At 39.0% G+C, this 16,058-nt stretch overlaps 1 protein-coding gene and 1 pseudogene across 1 annotated transcript; one reads left to right on the top strand and one right to left on the bottom strand.

The window, feature by feature from the left end:
* Nucleotides 1-3,768: 3,768 nt before the first annotated feature.
* LOC148737451 (uncharacterized) lies at nt 3,769-5,637 on the bottom strand (annotated as a pseudogene).
* A 5,919-nt stretch (nt 5,638-11,556) lies between these two features.
* On the top strand, nt 11,557-15,798 carry LOC148737450 (uncharacterized). Its single transcript, XM_088749304.1, has 4 exons — nt 11,557-11,727; nt 12,159-13,173; nt 13,665-13,868; nt 14,306-15,798. The coding sequence occupies exons 1-4, from the start codon at nt 11,560-11,562 to the stop codon at nt 15,796-15,798; spliced, it is 2,880 nt and encodes a 959-aa protein (XP_088605430.1). The 5' UTR covers nt 11,557-11,559.
* The last annotated feature ends 260 nt before the right edge of the window (nt 15,799-16,058 follow it).

Genomic DNA, 16,058 nt, shown 5'->3' with positions numbered 1-16,058 from the left:
ACTTAACTAGAATTTCCTTATTACCTGCAGTGCTTAATCCTCTACTATGTAAAGCTTCCTTTAAACCAGGTACTGTCATCAAAGTTGGATTGATAGCTACACTTCTTACCTCAGTGGCATTGCAAAACTTTAGGCGAGTATTGCACTGTTTACAGACAATGGGTTTTAGTGCACACAAAACTGATTCTGTCGCGCCTCTGCTGCTTGCACAAGTCACCAGGTCTATACTAGACAAACAACCTTGACAACTGAGCAAATCATTTTCTTTATTTCCACCACAATTGCAAACATTTGATTGGTAACAGTGTGGTGAGAACGTCATTGGTAGTGTGAGGTATAAGAAAAGGGCATTGGTTGACGTTCTGGGAGGTAAAATTGGCAAACATAATTACTTTGCATTACTTGCCACCATTTACCAGTGGTGGTGCTTACATTTGACCGATTAGTTAAGGTCAAATCTTCCCTCACTCCAGAATGTTTGGCCTCTTTAGTGTGGAAAGAGACAATAATGCCATAATCCACCCTATACCTTGTAAACAGCAATATTGCATGATAGGGAATAGCATATCCAACTTTCCATGTTGTAACATTAACACAAATGTACCGAACTTGTAGGGTACACTGTAACTAACGTACTCGATAATTGTCCTTAAAAAATCCTGTTTTATTCTCCTCCTTGTTTTCACGTCTCTCTTAGTTTCTGCTCTCACACACAAAAACTAGTTTTATTATCTCCCACGCATCTCCTGTTACAATCTCGTGATCTAGCCTACATGTGCTTATGCAACTTTCGCATTGCATCATCTATAAAAGTGTCTCCTGTGTGCTTATGCAACTTCCGTTCAACAGGATGAAAAAAGCAAAGACATGAAGTTAAAATACATACTACACATTTCTTTCAGTTCTGCAACTTGCGCAGAATTGGTCTCTATTCTATTAAGTCCCCCTGCATTCCTCAGATACTCACCTATCTTGCTAAGAGCCAGTCGTTGGATTGTTTATGTCTCTGTTTCATCTTTACTTTCTCAAGTGTCAACTAAACAATCATAGTAATATCAAGCCAATGCAATGGCTTGATTGCCAATAAGCCTAACTGGTAACTTTTTATACCTTTTAGCTTCGTCACTAAAATGTTCTTTTACTCTTGAAGTCCAGTATCCCAGTCCACACCCCCCCCCCTCCCCACGTGATGCATGCCTTACATGACGAAAACTTCTCTTCTGCAGGTATTGCTTTAGATCCACCTCTGATTTCTGTAACATCGCCTGCTTCCTAGCACGCTCCCCAACACTGTCTGTACCAGAAACCCTCAAAAGAGTCTCTATTCCCTATAGGTGCTCCCAGAGCAGAAACAAAAGGATCAAACTTTCCTCTCCCCACTACCTCTAAGTACAGGAGATCAATATAATGTTGCTAGGCATTGATCTTACAATGCACGGGTTCTGGCCTTAACCTGTCTGGAAAATGCCCCTGGGATCTGTGTGATATGACCAATGTCTTAACTTTTAACAAACTTGTCAACATTATCATCTGAGAAACTGAGCTTGGGTAACCTTAAGTCAACTCCAAGACATTTAATGTTACGTAGCAGCCAGACTTCTTTTTCAGTATTAAAAAAATTAACTTTGTGTTTTACAGACAAGATTTATATATTTAAGTGGCACAGACTGTTTCAGTACATCTTCTGAATATTGATAATCATTAATGGCTCTCTCAGAAATACCCTGAAGAAATTGGCCCCTCATAGCATGCTTTCATAAATGGCTACCAGATTAATATTCTTTTGTTTAAATTTAAATTAACCTTTCTGGCCTCGTTCTCCAGTACAAAATTCAAAAGAATAGATTATCTCAAGCGAGCCCAGAAAGGCTAATTTAAATTTAAACAAAAGAATATTAATCCGGCAGCCATTTATGACAGTGGTCAATGGTTTCGTAGCTTGCATTGGCAGCCAAAAAATCCCATGCGCCATCCAATAGCGTACCTATTGCAGATGAGTTGTTTCATGGAGCAGTCATTTGAAAAGCCTGATTTTTCTTTCTTCTGCCATGGAAGTGAAAGGCCATAGCCACTCAATATCCAAAAAAAAAAAGGTTGGGAAGCTTTATCTAATGTGAAATAAACGACTGAAAAAAGCTCCTAGTATAGAGAAGCGCACATAGAAAGTCACGTGCGACGTTGTAAAGATTATATGACTTACTGGAGATCTCTGAAGAAGTGTGGGCTCTGGAAAGACCCTGTTTATCAGGCCAGAAAAGTGGAACTTGGGGACCAAGTTAATGCAGCATGGGAAAAGATGCCCAATTGTGTTATAAAAGATGTGAGGTCAAGGTTGCCTAACCCTCCAGGCATTCCTTACATGGGGCATAAAAGGGAATAAGGAAATTCTCAAACAAATGCCTATGTCAAGGAGAGCAATTATAAATAACAATTGAATAAGTTCATGAAACATACACAGTCAAAATAAAATTAAGAGATGGAAACATGAATAAAACTGCATGGAAAGTCCCTTGAGTAATACCTAATACTCATGAATGCTTCACTACTTAGTACCAGCAGTTGCTGTAACTATTCTTCCCTGGTTACCTTACATCTTTTACAACACATATGAGCTCCCATTTAAAGTTAACACAGGAAGTCAGAATCACTGGTAAGCAGAATGGACATCAGTTATTTAGATTAAAAAAAAATAGACCAGATGGTTTCCCTGAACTTGAGTGTTTTTGCAGTAAGCACCCTGATCTCTGGCGGATGATTCGGATGCCTGGCATGTTGGTAAATCTGCAGAGACAATACTTCTCTATTCACATTTTCATTCAGCAAGAGAAATAAGTCAATAAGAAAGAGTAAGCATAGCATTCAAAAAGTGCCAAAGCAATTGTGCAGAATTAACAAAAGCATAAGTCTTTTACCCAATCAAAAATGGCTAGTTCCATGTGCATGTTGTAGGTGTCATCCCCATAATGGATCCACTTAGCAGCATATATAAATGAGCATCACTGAATGGAGAGATTCAATCCAGTATGTTTCCCTACACTGCAGAAGGTAACAGATTTTGAGTGGCTTTCACTGTAACTGGAACATAAATTTCTTGCAACTCTTTCATGGTCTTTACTGCAACATCGCTAATTTGGAAAAGGCAAACTTTTTTATGCAAAGAAACAAAAACATACAGTTATGTGCATATTAATTACCCGCATGTAATCATATGCATGTCTATATATTGAGGTGCCCATAATGGCTTTCCTATATGCAGCTACAGCTTCAGGTTTAGTTAAAACCTTTTGCTCATTAGGTAGCCATTCTGCTTGCTCCGTGACTCTGCATGGCAATTGACATGATTTCCCTGAGTCATAAATAAAGAAAATTATAAAAAAAACAAATTAATAGATCAGTATTAATAATAGTAAGAATAATGCTTCTGGTTTTCCATTTTTATAGAAAACTGTGTAATCTTTGAGTTCATGAATTATGCTATGTCTTGTTGGAATTACATGACACAATGTGTTCATTACAACAAAAATTAATAATAATAATTTTGGTTTCGTGAAATCGTTCTTTTGAAGGAGTAACCTGAGAAAAACCCTTTGTACCTTATGACTTCTACGCATTCTCTCAATAAACAGTCATTCAAATTACCTGATAATGGTCAGCAACAATCAGCAGGTTAGCCTGAAATTCTTGCTCACTGAGTGGACTGTTCTTCATGCAGAAGTACACATGAGAAATAAATAAACAAACAAACAAACAAAAATTACTTTAGTCACACTATAAAAGATTTTTCTGTCTTCCATACTCATATTACATCAATGGTAGGATATTATTGAGGATGCAAATGTATCATACCTTGGGTCTCAGTTAGAAAAGTCAGCAGCTCTTTTGTCACAGGGACTTCATGGCTCACTGCTGAAGTTTCACTAGTCCTACTCCAGTTTACGACTCCTAAAACTTTTTTGGTTCTAAACAGAATCAGTAAAAATAGAAATTTTTTAGGAATAGCATTGAGTGTATCAAGGCTCAACATATCATACAAAGAGTTCAAAAGCATCTTACAAGAAAGAAAGGGCTGACACCGTCTTGTGTGCTGCTGATCTACTCGAATCATGCCTTGCACCTGTAATAACACCCTACAGGAAGAAATGGTAGATATGAAAACATAACATTGAACACCTTTCTGTACTCACATATTTCTCAGGGTTTACAACTTGATATCAGATATTATATGCTTAGATGTGCTAGTCAGCAGAGCTTTGCAGAAGTCTAATAGATCCTATGCATGAACTTGACTGCTTGCAGAGATCCTGGCTTGCAAAAAGGAATAATTGAACAAAACTCATGCATGCACCTCTCATACTCTAAGACTTGTGTATAAGTATGTGGCCAAAAACAAAATAAAATTGAAATCAACTTGTACCTCTCCATTTACAACATAACCAGGGGTGCTTTTCCCTTCTTCCTGGGCAACAGACATGGACTCATTGCAAACCCTATTCACAATGGTTGCATAACAATGCTCTTTCAAGACCGTTGAAGTAATTAGAAAAAAAAGATGTATTTTAGAATTCAGGTAAGAGAGAAACCAAATAAAAAACTGCTCAGTCCATTTGAGGTATTTTGGTGGAGAGATCATCATTTGGCTTCCTGTAAACTGTTGTTGACAGGCATTTTCTTGCAAGAAGAAATACAACTTGATTTTAGGAGCATTAGAGAAAGTGCATTGCTAACCTGCGTGAAAAGTTTTTTCTCCCTCTCACCCAAGGTTGGCTGCTTCAGAGAAACTTGCGTACTGTGTCTCTGTCACGTCACAAAACAATACTTCATGAATCAATCTATGAAAAAGAGGGGCAGATAAGTGACCAGGTACAACAAAACTCAAGAATACTGAGAGAGCGAATTTCAGAAAATTTCCAGCTGAAAACGAAAAGGTACTTACCTCAAATTTCCATAGTACTTTGGAGGAGATCCTCCCATGATAGAGGAGGAGAGCCACTTGAATGAATCTCCACATACACATGAAACTGTTACGGACACAACATGACTTTGTCGATTAAAGATTTGTAAATCGCAATCAATGAGTTTTCCATAATAACAGCATGCGATGGAGAGAGTGTTCCCAAAGAAAGAATACAGAGTTCGCAGAGCTCCCCCGCTGCAGAGGTATATGGGGTCGTTCTCTGCTGAAGGCGCAGTGATCTGCATTTTTAGTGGTGTATATTCTGCATGTGGAGGGGAAATTGGAGAAACAAGATCAGAGAAAGGCAAAGAAATACGCGAAGATGGAGTGGAAGACGCTGAAGGAAAAGAAAACCGTGTGGCCGAGCCTTCATCAGATCCGCATTCTGTGTACTTGAGGTCACTTTTGTTAGATTTAACGCGCCTTTTGCCATTTTGACGCAGTCTTTGATGCCAAGAAGCCTGTTCTCTTGAGTTCGAGGAAGCTCTCTGTTAAAAGAGAACTAAAGACCTCGACCTGTTGGACGCTTTTTCTTGGGCATATATGGGTTATTTCCGTCAGCCATAACGCACAAATTCCACAATAAATACTTTTCGAGCAGAGACAGCTAAGAATGTTGCCGAACAACCACTAGAGTTGTGAAATTCTGGCTGTTGATCGCACTTGCTTGTGAAATTATTCATTCTTTAGAGGTATTGCCACAGATAATCGAGGGCATGCAATATTTATGACACCGCTAGATTCAATGGGAATGATCTGAAGGCTCAGCCAGCAGATGGGTGTAAGGGGCTACGGGATGTAAGCTGAAGTTATACGGCGCGAATTTTGAAAGACAACTGTACGACGGCATAGTCGACCGTAGATGGCACTTTGAACGGCCGAACGATGTGTTTGTACCAAATAAAATCCAAATAAGCTAACTTGTGGGAATGAGAGTCAACAAGACTCAACATCTTCTAATTTTTGACCCAAAATAATACTTTTATCTCTACTTGAGGAAAGTACCAGAGTATTGTGCGAACATACATAGTGTAATACACCGCGGTTAAATTGAAAACCGTTTACTCACGTCCTTTACACACTTACTCTTAACCAATAAAGAACTACTGCCATAAATTAAATACACGCTGCATATAGACATGCAAATTCGTGGGTCCCGAGTGTATCATCCCTTGAATTCGTTTCCACAAGTGAATACTACTATACACTACACATAGATTTGAAAATACTCTCAACTTTGGAAAAGAACACGTGACAATTAAAGGAACCAAAAGAAAGGCAAAGTATCGCTCTGAATCACAGCTATGTGACATAATCATGAACTAGGTTATTGCTTACTGTTGCCCGCGGGTCTTGATTACTTTATCAAGAATTACGGTCTAAACTTGTCTTTTATTCCAAAAAGGAGCTTGATTACACGGAGTCTTATCCTGAATTAAAACTTTAACTATAATTTTCTATCTAAAAGGCACTAGCTAAACACGGAGGCGTCAATCTAACCAAAATATCAAGAAACAAAACGCGATTTGTAAAGTAACCAGCTCATTCGGCTGAAATAAAAACCCCGAAAACCTCACAAAATTCTAAATTAAGGGATAACAAATTGGCGTAAACGAAAATTCAAAAGGAAAAAAAGAAACCAAACTAACTCCGTAATAATAGTAATAAACAATAACAACAACAACAATAATAACAACAATCAAGAAACGCGGCAAACGTCCACGTCAGTTTTAATGTCAAGGTTAAAGTTCTTTAAGGGAGGGGGGCATGGGGGGTTCAGAATGCCACAACACCGCGAACAAAATAGACTCTATTCTGTTTGCGGTAGTCAGATCCCCCATTTGTTCGGAACAAAGACCGCATCTCCACAAGGGATATTATCAACACGCCGACAGTATGATATAGTCACAGGTTTTACCTGATCCGGTTTCAATCATCTTTACCACGCGCTGGTCTGTGGCTGGCCCATAATGCGTGTTGTATTGGTCCAGGGGTCAAGTAAGATATTAACGAACACAACTTGGGGTTAATCAGCCAACGTTTATTAAAGATTAGCTCGTTTTGTTCGACAATTAACTACAGGTTAAAAGATCTAACGAAGTTATTCTTCAACAAGGGAACTTGCAACGCTGGAAATGTTCTATTTTACCGAACCCCGTCAGTTTAAAATTACAAACATTGTACATCGTAAGCTTTGAGATCACTGCAAAACCGCAATGTGAGTTCTTCTTCACCGCAATGCAGCATTAAAAAAGGGTCAAGACCGCAACACCGCAAACCCCAATATCTCAGCCCTGTTAAAGTGATTGGTTAATTTGTAAAATCACACGCACCATGCATGAATACGGAAATTGAAATTTGAAAATTAAAACCAAAAGAGATTGTCTATACCTGCCGTGATCCAGCTCAAGAAAGGATTGCGTGGAGCAGACCTACAAAGTTCATGAATTTTTTTTGCAATGACCACCATTCAGAGTGCAAAAAAGTTGAAGAACAAAGAAAACATTAACCGGCTTTCATGGGTTCATTGCGTTACAAACACTGTTTGATTTCTTTTCCGGCTCTCGAAGTAAACAAGTCATTGCTTATTCTTTTTATGTCGAACATTTTTTCCAACCTAACAAATCCGTTATTGACCAAATCTGTCAGGTCGAGATGGCTGGATATTGGCGTTATTCTGCTTTTCGCGTTTTAATGGATATCAATTTTGTCTTGGACCACAAAAACGCAAAAAATAAAAAAAGGACGAGGACAACATCGAGCCATCTTGAACGAACAGATTTGATCAAGAATGCATATGTATTCGAATGGTGAGGCAAGCATTTTTGAATTTGTTATCACAATGAGCAGTTACAGTTTTTAAAAACTAATTTGAAACCTTACTTGAACTAACGAAAACCCCAAGGAAAGATTATAGCGAGATCGTTAGCTGTGTTATCATGGAAGGTATAAATAAGCCACCAAAGAAAACACTACCGCCAAAATAGGATTGGCCAATGGCTAATACATGTTACATGGATGGATGTCTGATATATCAGCTCCGCGCAATCAACGAAATGTAATAATGCAGTGGACACGTTTGGCTCAAAATATGAATCTCTTGCAGTATCAGCAGCTTTGCTTCTTACCCAAAAAATTTCTCACCACTTGAAGGTATTGATGATAACGATAATGCATTTATATCAGAAATGCAGCTGAACGCTGGTTACACAAACTAACTGCCGTCATTTGTTGACAGGTACTTGCACAACAACCAGTTGGAGGACTTACCAAAAGAGATATTCATGAAGAATACCAACCTAAAATCTCTGTAAGTCAAAAGTGAAGCCTATTCCTCCTAATTTTAATCCTGCAGGCAATATAAAAGGACGATGCACAGGGAAAACGAAAGTGTTGAAGAGATAGTTGTAACAGTTACTGCACTGAAATGATCAGACGTATTCACCAAAGTTAAAAAAAAAAAGTTAGAGCCGTTATACCGCGTGGGATATTTTTTTTGGTTACAATGCGAACAATTTTTCGAATGATAGTTGCTTAATTGCTAAAAAAAACATTTAAAGTGATTAAAAAAATACAGTGTAAAGGCTGGTTTTCACTTGCGACGGAGTCGTAGTCGGAGTCGTAATCAAAAGCGTGGAGCGATACGATCTAGTGAAAATCAAACCGACGGAGTCGGAAGCTGAACACCGATTCTGCCTATGACTCCGTCGATTACGATCTAGTGAAAACTGCATTGTCCGGAACAGGAAGCGGAAGAATAAACCAATCACAATCCTCGATTCCATCTTTCCAAAATGCACAAATAGCCGTAACAAATTTAAACGTGTGAGCTTGACGGTAAAATTACGAAATTAAAAGTTAAAATACTCGAACTGAGCCAACCGAAAGTACGATTCACGATCACCAAGTCGTAGTTCGCTGATGAGGTTAGCATACTCTTCCTAGGCTGCTCGACGTCGATAGATATCACGAACCCAAAATTGCTTTCTTTTTCAAACGATATTTTTCCTGCATTGTCTCTGCGTGCGCAAAATAATGATTAATAAGCGCCAAAGTTGCTCTTCGTCCGCCATGTTGTCTTTGACGCCAAAATCTGTACTTTCGCGGGCCTGGAATCGAGCATTGTGATTGATTTATTCTTCCACTTCCGCTTCCGATTCCGACAATGCAGTTTTCACTAGATCGTAAGCGACGGAGTCATAAGCGGAATCAGAAGAAAATGGAAACGTTCTGATTCTTCCGACTCCGATTCCGTCAAGCTTATGACTCCGCTTACGACTCCGTTTTTCGATTTTCACTGGGTCATAAGCGCTCTTACGACTCCGACTACGACTCCGACTCCGACTCCGACTCTGACTCCGACTCCGACTCCGACTCCGACTCAAGTGGATTAAGGCCTGGTTCCCATGTCCATATTCACGGTTTTGACAAAGTTTAACTATAACTTCTTTAAAACGTGGCCAATTTCCATAAAACTTTGCCAAACGTTAGGCCTTCACCTAGTGGATGGAAGTTTATCGTCCGAAAAACGTGATGAAATTTGATACTTGCAAAAACCACTAATTTCGGCGCCAAAAAGCTATGTGCCTTCCACAACAAATTCCCACCACTTGCTCTCACAACAATCACAGAAAAACCTCCGATTCATATCAGTGTAGTGATAAACGCTATTAAACCACTCGGAATGAGCACAATATTTCTATAATATTTAACAGGTAATTGTTCGCGTTTGCTTGAGTCAACTTAAGTACCGATTTCGTGATCTTAACACAAATTTATACGAAACATAAGAAATGTAACTGTAGGTTCTGATTAGAAATAAAGAAAGTGATAGTGGTGGAGTCCAAAATGAATAATACTACAACTAAATAATCTTAACTAGTGGTGGGAAGTTAAGAAACTCGCAGACAGCGTTTCAAGTGTTCCAGCCGCCATATTTTCACGCGAGGATTCCCCTGGCATAGTTGCCATGGTTTAAATCAACCAATTACTTTTGAGAAATGCGTTTACAAGGCCAGGGTACGAAGCCAAAAAATGGCGAACTAAGTTTTAAGGTCGAAAGAAAAGCTTATTTCAAATCCCATAAGATTTGCTATCTTGGGCTTTCGGAAGACAAAAACTCGGAGGAAATGGAGCAAGAATCCTTGCTTAATCTACGTGTTTTTTTCCCTTTAATTTGAAATGGTCTGAAATGGTGAATTACGAGTAGGGCTACAACGACCTGTGGTAAAGGAGAGAAGTCAATAAAAAATAAGGGCTTTTCGTTCTCTTCTCTTAAACCTGCGGGTAAAAAACGCGGTTTTTGTTAAAATAAATTAGTAACTTTATCTCTAATGGTTTTGAATTCGGTAATACTTTATTGGTTTAGGCGCAATTTTCGAAAGTAAAGAGCGCGCGCTCATCCCGTAGCAAGATAAATTGTTCGATACAAGTAAGAAAGGAAGAAGACTTGGCAAGCAAACGATGTCTCTCATATTTAATTGTGGATTTTCAAGAGTTGCCGTTAAAGAAAGTTTCCATAAACCGGGAAGGACGACGAAGGAGGCTGATCCCGTTCAGCGATGGAGAAACTACCAAGAAACGCTAGGTGAATCAGCACAGTCAATTTTCGCCGTTGACAAGTCCACATATCTGAGAAAGGCAAGAATTATTTATGATTCATTTCGAAAAATGAACTCTCGGAGCCGAACTGAATACCTCAAGTACTTTTCGCTTGCAAACTGGAACGGTTTACCCGATTCTCAGAAGTCAGAACACACTATGTCGCACTGTCATGCCTGCCAAGTACATCACTTCGCCATCCAGTCCCTCTTTCCGAACACTGTCAGGTTCACGCCGCAAAAGCTAGTTCAAGAAGCCCTTGTAGAAAATAGGAACGTAGCAAACAAAAAAGTAAAGCCCACCCAAAAAGCAATAAAAACGGCCGCAAAACACATTTACTTAAAAATAAATGGGCACTTTCAGAAAACGTTTAACGTTAGCTTTGCTGAAGCTCAAACTAAAGTATCCGAGCTCGAGTTACAGCAAAAGAAAAGCAAAATACAAAAGAAACGCGAACGTCGACAGCGAGCACGTCAAGAGAAGCAGAAAGTGCAAGAGGAATGGTCCAAACGTGACGCAGATACAATGCTGAGCACGAGGCAGTCTTACAGTCAGCGGGAAAAACAAAGGACCACTCTGTACTTTGAGACAATGGAGGAAGCAGCTGTAAGGGTTGGAAAACGGAAGAGACAGGAAGATCTTGGAGTTAGCAAGAAAAAACGCCATTCTCCACCGCCACATCAGGTCGACTTCGACAAAGAAAACCTCCTGAAAGAAGTAACAAATATGAAAGAAGGAGACAAGGTGAGGTTACTTGCATTTAACACATACAGTGAAGTTCCTTACATCTACCATAAATACAATAATACAATGTAGATACACATACAAGTACATGGAAATTGTAGGGGGCCCTGGAAAAAATATGGAAGTCTAGTAACAATGCACTGATTCTTTAAAATAAAACAGCCTTAAGATTGCTTATTAGCATACCATAAATTTTTTCCTAGATCAATTATTCGCATCTTGCAAGAAGATATGGTCTGGTAGATCTAAGGCTAGGAAATATGGTGGTAAAAGAGTACCTTGAAAACCAAGGAGTAGACCTAAAGCGTTTCCAGCAGCTGCGAAGAGGTGATCAGTCCCTTCCAAGGCGGAGACTGAACAGGATGGTTGGAGGAGACATCACTGTTCCTGTGCCCAGAACAAACAAAGAAATTAAACACACACTGAAGGTAAATCTTGTCTGACTGAAGTTTAACTAAAAATGTGTTTAAAATCCTTGAGAAAATTATTCAATGCAGCCAGAGAGTCTTTTTTTGTGACTATCAATGATGGTGACCTCTTAGTATTGTAATAATTAATAAATTTATGTTGGTACTAATGCAGCTATTAAGTACAAAAATATTATGTACTTCTGTCAGTAGTTCACGTGCAGACAATTAAAACAAGTACAATGCTTTCCACAAGTTTACATGCAGTGTATGTGGCCATAAATGTACTCTCCCACCCTCTACATCAAACAAAAAAAGATGTAAACTACCACCAGATTGTTATGCGCCTATTAAGTTATTATGAAGGAAGCAAATTGTAATTTAAATGCTTTTTAAAAAAAATTTAAATACAGGACAGGCACATAGAGTCATTTCACTGTATTTCTCACTAGGACAAACTGGATGCAGGAGAATATACCATTGGTGAGCTGGTTGTTCCTAGGATGTATAAAAAGCTTGTTCTGAAGAGTGATGGCACCCTTCAACAAGTGGAATTTACAGTTTCTGCCAGAAAGATCCCTCTCTCTGAAATCAGAAAGAGAGAGCTTCAGAGATGCGAACAACTTGGCATTGTGCGTGCCTATTCTGATGCTCACTATGAAGACATGTCAGATGAGAAAGTTATAGAATGTCTGATGGAGATTGGTGAATGTGACAAGCATGTCTGGGAGGATTTAACAGCAAGCCAAAGAAAAGAACTGCTCATCAAGTTCCAGAGAACCAGGCATCTCATGATCTGGGGAGACAATTCAACCATTCTGAACCATGGTCACATATTGTACCTTATTCAGTGCCTTTATGATCCTGCCTTCTTCTACACCCCTGAAGAGATGAAGGCCAGAGGGTATGGAGATGTTGATGTAGCAGCAATTGTTGAAAGGCCTCATCTCTATATTCTTGGGAGATGTGGATCAAAAGAGGTTGAGCAGCTTGCATATGTTGAGACCAGACAAGAATGCCTTGATTACCCTCCTTACCAAGTAGAAACCAGTGATGGAGTTAAAGTGAATGATGTAATGCGGTTCTTCCATGGAGATGGCCCAGAGCAGCAGTTTGAGAGTGGAGAGCAGAGGGGAGGAAATGCTGGTTGTAGTGGATGTAGTGGAGATTCACGAAGGTATCGTGACCTTACATACAGTTTTCGACGCCCCCAATTGTCTCTAGCAGATCGGCAAAACATAGTGCTAGCAGGGCCCGCAGGAAAAGCAAAAAGAAATGGTGGAATCAGACCATTCAAAGATATGTCAGTTGCTGAACTGCGGAGGGAATGTAGAGCACGTAGATTGTGTGATGAAGGCTACAAGAAGGATCTGCAGATCATCCTAAAAGAGCATCTTGGTGGTATACAGAGAGTACCAGCAATGTTTACCATGGATCAAGGAAGAAGCATAAAGGATCTTCATTTAGGTATGTAATTAACTCAAATATTTACAGTACTAGCATAACACAAAGTTATTATAAAGTTATCTTTTACCATAAAGGAGAATTACTCTCCTTACTGTATGTTAAATTCATGGACTAGTGGCTCTATGGCTGGTTAATACAAATTAAACAATTTGTACTTTTATGTGCATTTGATCATTAAGGAGAAATCTAATTTTTTGCAAAGCATCATGTGCATGTTGTATCATTTTCTACTCATAGGGACAATAACAACTTTTATTATTAAATTGAACTTACTGACAAGTATCAAACAATATTGATTGTAAAAGCAAAATTAATTGGTCTGATTCTCCTAACATGGACCAGGACATACTGTACATGTAAAAGCAACACCTCACAATAGCAGTTTAAAAACACTCATATTTCACCCAAGCATATAACCAAATTTATATGTATTTATAAAATCCAGTTAAATTAATTTTCTTTGGTTTTATTTATTTCTTTTCACTATACAGGGATGTATGAGGTCCTTCCCACTGAACCATTACATGATGTGAAGGAAAACATCTCAAACATCATCACTGAAATTTCTGCCCACCTTTCAGATGATGTGAAAAAGTTGTGTGAGGAGACACTGAGCTTAGTTTCTGGAACAAAAGACCAACTGCGTGGTTCAGATTATCGTGAGATCTGTATCGTGCTTGCAAAACAGTTGAGAGGTGAACATTGTTCTACTTTTGAAGTTATATAGACTGAGGTCCTAATTAACTTTATACTTAAAATATTCAATTTGTCCTGACAATAATACTTTTGTTATTATCCCACCTCCCAACACACACCCCTGGTAGGTCAGACCAGTTTGGACTAAAATTGGCAGAAGAATCAGGAAAATGTTATTATAAGTCTCTAAAAATTTCGCATTTTTCACATTACATTGACATCTTATAGATAGTTACTTTTCAAAAGTAACCAGCTGTTGTGCTGTGTGCTTAATTACTGCTGTTCTGCTAAGTTATTTTTATCATCAAGTTGAACAGTTAGCAACTGTTAATACATGTTGTACTCCCCACTTACAGAAAGTTGTTCTTTAGTTCTATCAAAATTATTTTTAATCAAGTGTTTTTATAGCTATATTTTATTATTTTCCCCTTCATAGGTTTTGTCGATGAGAAGGTACAGCTCTTGTTGGACACCATGACAGAAATCATGCAAATTCTGTATGCTAAGGTACAAGAGAGATGCCAAAAAAATGTATTAAGGCTTCACAATCAAACCTTTCTTCATGCTATTGCATGTGAGGAGGTTATTGGAAAGCCTATAATACTTACGGAGAAAAAATTCTATGGCCGTTACCTGCACTCACTGGTGTGCCATGCACCCATCCAACATCGCATCATCTGCTCCAGGTCAACCAACACTGAACAACAAGAGCGCCATTTCAACACTTTTGCCAGTATATCCCTGGCAACATCAAGCAGACGACCTGGAGAGATCATCACCCCTGGCCTGATCAGGATGCAAGCAGAAATGAAACAAGGTGAAATCAACCGACGAAGTGCCATTCAAGAGCAGGAGTCACGACTGGGGAAACTATCCAAGTGCTTGCCAAAACCAGAAAATAGTATCATCCCCCACAGAATCATCCTTAAATACCAGAGCGCCTATCAAGCACACCTGGAGCGCATTTCTGACTTCCTATTGTGTGGAGAAGGAGTTTGGTGGAGGCATGTTGCTAAAGGTGTTGAATTCTTTGATGTCACTTCCCCCTGTGAAACTCGAAGAGAAGTGCACACCCTTCCACCTTTACACCACTTTCGCTCCCACACACTGAAGTCAGAGAGTAAATACCTTCAAGAAAACTGGAAGAAGTATGTATCATCAGCTCATATTCAAATACCTCACCATGCTATCAGAGTATTTGATGAAAGGGGTGAGCTTGACCACATCATTCACACTGGCTTCCTGCAGGATGATGAAGATGAAGACGAAAGTGAAACAGAGAGTGACAGAAATGAAGAATTGAATGGAGTTGGAAGTGAAGATTATGCAGAAGAGAGCAGGCTAATGGATCATGACAGTGAAGATGATGAAGATGAAACTGACAAAAGAGAAGAAAGAGTGATTGCTCTTGTTCAAGTGGGAGAGGACCTTTTGGGCCAGGGTGACCAGAGAAATGGGTTGGAACTAGAGAAAGATCAAGAAGAGACAGGGGTGATTACAGTGCAACCTGAAGAGTTACCAATTACTGGTGAAACCCATGAGACCAGCCACACTTTCAATGAACCCAATTTATCTACATCCTCCTTATACTCGACTATAGCCAAAAATGTGGCTAAAGTTATTGGTGAGACAGAGGATGTAAAGAAACTTGACAGTGCTAGAAACAATCTTCGAAAAAACTTAAACAGTAAGACTCTGCAGGAAAAATATGAATCTCAACTAGCTTATGTGCAGTCGCAAGTCCTTGCAAAGCACTCAGAAGTAACAAAAAAATTTAAAGAAGGGGAAAAATTATTCACAACCGGAAATGATTGTTTAGAGCCAACTCTGGATGATATTGAGAAAGATGAGAAAGGATGCAACCTGTACAAGATCCTACGATTGTGTAGACAATTGTTAAAGCACTGGAAGATCACTATACACTTATAACCGTATTTATGTCTCCCTTACCTTACATAAGCACATGTGAGTGTCATCAAACCCAACACAAAATCCCGCAGTCAGAAAAATTATCTGACGGAATAGTTATCAGCATGCTGTCAACAATGAGTAATAAAAATACCCTAGGATTACTTTTTCGTAAAAATTACGTGTACAATTATGTATGGCTGGTTTAGGTACAGCATAATCATTAATAAGGAGTGGAAGAGGGGAGTTTAACAATAAGAGATAAGAAGAAAAAGAAATTG

Source organism: Stylophora pistillata, chromosome 2 (genome assembly GCF_964205215.1).
Source record: "Stylophora pistillata chromosome 2, jaStyPist1.2, whole genome shotgun sequence".
NCBI classification, from domain to species: Eukaryota; Metazoa; Cnidaria; class Anthozoa; order Scleractinia; family Pocilloporidae; genus Stylophora; species Stylophora pistillata.
The sequence above is the reverse complement of the archived record's forward strand: the minus strand, read 5'-3'. Positions and strand labels throughout refer to the sequence as shown.

What these genes read in the sequence shown, in the direction of transcription:
- LOC148737450 (XM_088749304.1), top strand. Translation starts at nt 11,560, where the DNA reads ATGGTGGTAAAAGAGTACCTTGAAAACCAAGGAGTAGACCTAAAGCGT. An exon ending in CATAAAGGATCTTCATTTAG is followed by an intron (nt 13,174 to 13,664) that starts GTATGTAATTAA and finishes TTCACTATACAG; the next exon opens with GGATGTATGAGGTCCTTCCC. An exon ending in GCTTGCAAAACAGTTGAGAG is followed by an intron (nt 13,869 to 14,305) that starts GTGAACATTGTT and finishes TCCCCTTCATAG; the next exon opens with GTTTTGTCGATGAGAAGGTA.